The 6,000-nt window shown below is 42.9% G+C and overlaps 1 protein-coding gene across 1 annotated transcript; it reads left to right on the top strand.

The window, feature by feature from the left end:
* The first annotated feature begins 558 nt into the window (after positions 1-558).
* On the top strand, positions 559-1,425 carry LOC109152531 (uncharacterized mitochondrial protein AtMg00810-like). The gene has a single exon (XM_019300229.1). The coding sequence runs from the start codon at positions 559-561 to the stop codon at positions 1,423-1,425; it is 867 nt and encodes a 288-aa protein (XP_019155774.1).
* Positions 1,426-6,000: the final 4,575 nt, after the last annotated feature.

Genomic DNA, 6,000 nt, shown 5'->3' with positions numbered 1-6,000 from the left:
TTCTGGTGATGAACCCATGCCTCTCGCACGTGATCCACCACAGCTCGCTATAACTCACACGGCCCCAGTTCAGATACGTAAGGCCCGAGCCTAACCTCAAAGCCGGGATCATGTCATGCGCCTTCGTCATATGACTAGGGGTACGAATGAGCCATTTCACGCGTTAAGCGTGTTTGCAGATCCTACTTGTTACTCACAAGCTGTGGGACACGCACACTGGCGTGAGGCCATGGACCCGGAGTTTAATGCGCTACTCCACAATAACACATGGCGGTTGGTCCCTCCATAGCCTAACATGAATATCATTGGTTACAAGTGAGTGTTTCGCACAAAGCGCACCGCTGACAGCTCTATCGAGCGCTACAAAGCTCGGCTGGTTGCCAAGGAGTTCAACCAGGTAGCAGGTGAGGATTTCTTTGACACCTTCAGTCCCGTAGTCAAACCGACCATGGTTCGGATGCTGTTTTTTTTTTTTTTGTTGTGTCCAATAGTTGGACCCTCCGGCAGTTGGACGTTCACAATGCCTTCCTGAACGGTCACCTAGCAGAAATCGTTTACATGAAGCAACCTCCGGGATACGAGGATCCCACTACTCCTGGGCATGTCTGTCATCTACAGCGGTCTCTTTATGGTTTGAAACAGGCTCCTCGGGCCTGGTTCAAACGGCTTCATGACTTTTTGTTTTCTGTAGGGTTCAAGTCGTCCAAAACAGATGTTTCTCTCTTTTATTACACTACAGGGGACTCCCGCGTTTTTCTGTTAGTCTACGTCGATGATATCATTATGATGGGCAATGACGCTAAACTGGTGGCTACTCTTCTGCAACGGCTTTCTACAACCTTCAAGATTCGCGACCTTGGCACACCAGGCTTCTTCTTGGGAATCGAAACTGTTGCGGTAGGCGATGACCTTGTTCTCTCCCAGCGTCGCTATATGACAAACCTACTAGGCCGTTCTGGTATGACGAATTGTAAGCCCCTTGCCACACCTGCGGCTGTCACTAAGGCGATTACTCCGTTTGACCAACTGTTTGAGAATCCGACGCAATATTGGCGCATTGTCGGAGCCTTGCAGTACTTGACTATCACTAGGCCTGATTTGGCATATTCGGTCAATCACTTATGTCAATTTATGCACTTCCCGACGGTCGAACATTGGAGCTTTGTGAAACGTGTGTTGCGCTACATCAAGGGAACCCTCGATTATGGGCTACGTTTCACCCCGTCCGCTTCAACCAGCATTCAGGCATTTTCCGACTCAGACTGGGCCGGTTGTCCGATTGATAGAAAGAGTACAAGTGGGTTCGCGGTCTACCTTGGATCTAACCTCATATCTTGGCTCTCCAAGAAACAGCGCACCGTGGCTCGCTCTTCCACCGAGGCGGAATACAAAGCTTTGGCGGATGTGTCCGCCGAAGTCACCTAGGTGGTTTCTTTACTTCAAGAGCTCGGGTTACACTTTGGTCAGCTGGCGACACTATGGTGTGACAATCTTGGGGCGACATATCTCTGTGCCAATCCTGTTTTTCATGCGCGTACCAAGCATGTGAAAATCGACTACCACTTCGTCCGCGACAAAGTGGCTTCTGGGGACTTCGTGGTCAACTATGTGTCTACTACGGATCAGCTAGCGGATATCTTCACCAAACCATTGTCGTCACCGCGGTTTGCTACTCTGTGAGACAAGCTCAATGTTGTTGCTCTCCAACCTTGTGCTTGAGGGGGTGTATTAGTATTATTATTATTTTATATTGTATGATTACATTTTGTGTGGTATTAGAATAACTGACTTAGTTTATTCTATTAGTTAGGATTAGTTAGAGTTTCATTCTAGATATACTTTGTAATCATATTGTTGTGTAACTAATTGAATCGACTTCTCTAATCCTCAAAAGCAAAGAATAATTCTACCATTGATATATTATCTACTTGTTATTTCTCATTATTGTTTAGTAATGGAGTCTATTTTCGTCTCTACCTTCCACCTATCCCCAGGATAAGGAAAAGCTCTAGAAGGCTCCGGTTGATGCTTTGTTATTTGTCCAGGGAATATCAACGCTCTGCGGTCAACCAAAAAACACTCGGGTGCTTATTCCATGACTCGAAGGTGAATTTCTCCCTAATATAGTTATACTTACTGAATATCAAAATATAAGTGTACCTCAAAATTTTGCAATAACTAACTAGCAAGTAATTAAATTAATCATATTTTGAATATCATCCTAGTAGGGGAAATAAGTCATTTCCTTAAAAGGAAACGGGCGGGCAATGTTGGCTGGGCAACACTAAAATTAGATATGGCGAAGGCTTATGACAGAATAGAATGGGGTTTCCTTAAGGGTGTTCTTATTGCGCTGGGATTTGCTCGCGAGTGGGTGGCTCTTCTCCAGTTGTGTGTGTCTTCAGTTAAATATGACATTCTTGTGAACAGTGAAGCCGTAGGTTTCGTTTTGCCATCTAGAGATATTAGACAATGAGGTCCCCTATTTCCCTATTTATTTATAATATGCGCATAAGGTTTATCTTTGATTTTGCAGCAACAGGAAGCAAGATGTCTTATTCATGGTGTGAGGTTGCAAGGGGTGCACCTTCTGTATCGCACCTTTTTTTTCGCTGATGATTGTCTATTATTCTTTTGGGAAGATGGTAATGAAGCTCAAGAAATTAAGCGGTGCGTAGATCTGTACTGTGTTACATCTGGTCAGCTGTTTAATTATGATATTTCTTTTAGTGCTAATACTATGCCAGGGACGTGTATGCATGCTGTGGGGATTTTTGGTGTTCAGCAAGCCATAGATTTTGGTCACTATCTCGACCATCCCTCATTTATAGGGCGTAATAAGATGGCGGTATTCCGATACGTCGAGCAAAGAATGAGAGACTGCATCAATAATTGGTATAAAAAAATCCTAACAAAGGCGGGTAAGGAGGTTTTATTAAAAAGTGTTGCGCAGGCAATGCCAATTTTTACAATGTCAGTATTCCTTCTTCCCCAAGGGATTTGCGATTCCATTGAGAAAATGATGAATTGGTTTTGGTGGTCTAAGGGTACGAGAAATTCAAGAGGGGTGCATTGGTTAAATTGGTCTAGATTGGCTATTCCAAAATGCAGAGGTGGAATGGGGTTCAAAATAGTTCATGAGTTTAATGTTGCATTACTAGCTATGCAAGGTTGGCAGTTGTTGGTCAATCCTCACTCTCTTGTGACCAGAATTTTGAAAGCCAGATATTACCCGACTGCGAATTTTCTTAAGGCAACCATCGGCCATAACCCTAGTTATATTTGGCAAAGTATTTTAGCAGGACAACATGTGCTTAGAGAGGGGGTAGCTCGTCGCATTGGGGATGGTAAAGACACGCTAGTTTGGAATTCCCCTTGGTTGGCAAATAGTGAAGATTCTTTTGTGAGCACTACTCGTATTGACGAACTATGAGATGCCCGTGTGTTCAACCTCATGGATAATGATGGCAATTGGGATTTGGATCTTCTTCGTGACACCTTTGACGAGCAACATATCCCCAGAATTCGTAATACCCCTATTTCACCCACTCATCCGGACGATTGGTACTAGAAAAGAGACCTAAGATGGTTATATTCGGTCAGGCATGGCTATCGTGTACTCACCTGTAATTTACCGGACCTTCATGCTGATCTACATTTCAAGGAATGGACCAAGTTATGGATGTTGAACCCCCCCCCCCCCCCAAGGTACGTAGTCTGCGGTGGCATTGTGTAAGGAATATTTTGCATGTTTGTGAAGCCTTATGTACTAAGGGTATTGATGTAGTTGGCGCCTGCCCGTTGTGTTGTTAAGCTCTTGAGACTGTTATCATCTTTTTGGTGAATGCACAATCGCGGTCCAGGTATGGAACGCTTTGGGTTTTGCTATTGGTGAACCTTTTGTGGATTTTGTTGTGAAATGTTTATGTGCATTTGATGCTAGCATTGTTGTGTTGATGGCAGCATGTGTTTGGGTAGTTTGGACTGCACGAAATGATTTGGTCTGGAATGCTAAGCCTTGCGACGCTATTGAATTGAAGAGGATGGCCGAATCCCTAGTTGTCTTGTGGCAGCAGGTCTACCAGCAGCCATCTACTTCGCCAACTGGGTTGCTTGCTACTCCTGCCGCATGGAGTCCACCGCCTCATGGTATGTTAAAATGCAATGTTGATGCAGCTTTATTAAACGGAGCAGTAGGGTTTGGGGTTGTTCTTGGGGACCATAATGGCATATTCATTGGAGCTTATTGTGGGCATCTACACTGCGACTGAAATCCGTTGGTGAGTCGATGGCCGTGAAAGAAGCTCTTACATGGCTTAAGGGACATCATGATAACAATATTATTATTATTTAGTTATACTGTTTAAATTTCTGTTCAAGTTTCAATTCTAGTAGTCAGGACTTGTCGTTTACTTGATAATGTTCGCCATGTCAAGCCATGTCAAGATGTTAATGAATCATGTAGCTCATGTGCTTGCACGGGCGACTGGTTCTCCTTTTGTCCATGGGGTTTGGGAGTCTTCCTCGCAGGATTGTATTTCGGAGTTTTTTGATAATTTAATATGATTTTGGTTCATTTTCAAAAAAAAAAAAATTTGCCAACAAAAGGCAAATTCCTTCACCCTGCCCTAGCCCAAAGAATAGTCAAGGGATAATGCGATTGTTAGGACTCAATCTTGTATCCTTGGTCACAAATGATTTATACCGTAGATAAAAGTTCACATTAACAAGATAGACTCATAATATATGTGTTACACCCCGAAAATCCGATCCTATCCTTTAAATAGGATTTATTGGATAATTAATCCTAAGTCATCATTGTAGACTTTCTTATCAATTTCCCAAATTGATAGTCAAAGGACTTAAATTGACCAACTCCTTGGTCAATTGATTTAAGTCAAAGAGGACCTTTGGCTTTGATGGTTGTACCTAACTCTTTGGGGTCTTCCTAAGTTTTTCTAGGGAAAGTAAGGGCATTATAGTCTTTTCCCATTTGCTTGGTCTTGAAGCCTTACCCTGTCAAGCCTAAATCTCATTTCCCCACTTTGGCAAGAAAACCTTTCTCTACCTTCTCTCTAAGAAAACTTGGCTTCTTCTCCAAGCTAAGAAGAATCTCCCCCATCATTGCTAGGAATCATTCCAAGATTTCACCTTTCCATCTCCCAAGCTTAAGGAAGGGTAAGATCTCGGATTAGTTGGTGTTTTTAATTAGATTTACCTAGTCTTTATCTAATATTAGTGTTTTCTTTGGGGTTTTGGTTGTGTAAGAAGACTTGGTTGAAGAGGAGCTTCAAGGATAAGCTTAGGAGTGTAGAAAGGAAGAGTTTCTTGGTCTATAAAGGTAACCCATGCTATACAAAACCTATTTTCTACTTGCTATTGATGATTCTTGACTTCTATTGATGATTCTTGACTTCTATTGATGATTCTTGGTGTTAATGTGAGATTTGATGCATAATCTTGTGATAATGCATGTTTAGAGCTTGTATATAGGCTTCTTAAATGCTATCTTTTGATCTATTCTTGGGTTCAAGTAATTTCCTTTTTGTATGTGAGATTTGGGGTGTTTTGGACTTGAACTTGGCTTTGTTAATGAAATTCCCCGAAGGGAATTATGGAGTGTGCAGGTGTTCCCCGCGAGCGGAACGGCGGGTGGTTGTCCACCCGCCACCCCACCCGCGGGCAGTCCCGCGGGTAGGGACCCACCCACGGGGTACACAGGTGGGATTGTTTTAACACCCCTAAATTTCAAGGTATTTAAAATTCATAAAATAAAGGCTAATCTCTTATTAATTTCTAAACATAGCATAAACTAGATATAGTAGTCGGGGTGCTATGTCATATCTGAGCGGGAGAACTCAGATACACAGGCTAAGCTAACTAACAAAGCATAAATCATAACTACTACCCAAATAAAAATCAAGGCACGCAGGCCATCTTATCCAGGCTAGAACTATCTAAACTAAGTCCACGAATCCACTAGCGCGCTCCGAAGCTACT

Source organism: Ipomoea nil, unplaced genomic scaffold, assembly GCF_001879475.1.
Source record: "Ipomoea nil cultivar Tokyo-kokei standard unplaced genomic scaffold, Asagao_1.1 scaffold2426, whole genome shotgun sequence".
NCBI classification, from domain to species: domain Eukaryota; kingdom Viridiplantae; phylum Streptophyta; class Magnoliopsida; order Solanales; family Convolvulaceae; genus Ipomoea; species Ipomoea nil.
Note: the sequence above shows the minus strand (reverse complement) of the source record. Positions and strands in the feature narration are given on the sequence as shown.

What these genes read in the sequence shown, in the direction of transcription:
- LOC109152531 (XM_019300229.1), top strand. Translation starts at nt 559, where the DNA reads ATGAAGCAACCTCCGGGATACGAGGATCCCACTACTCCTGGGCATGTC.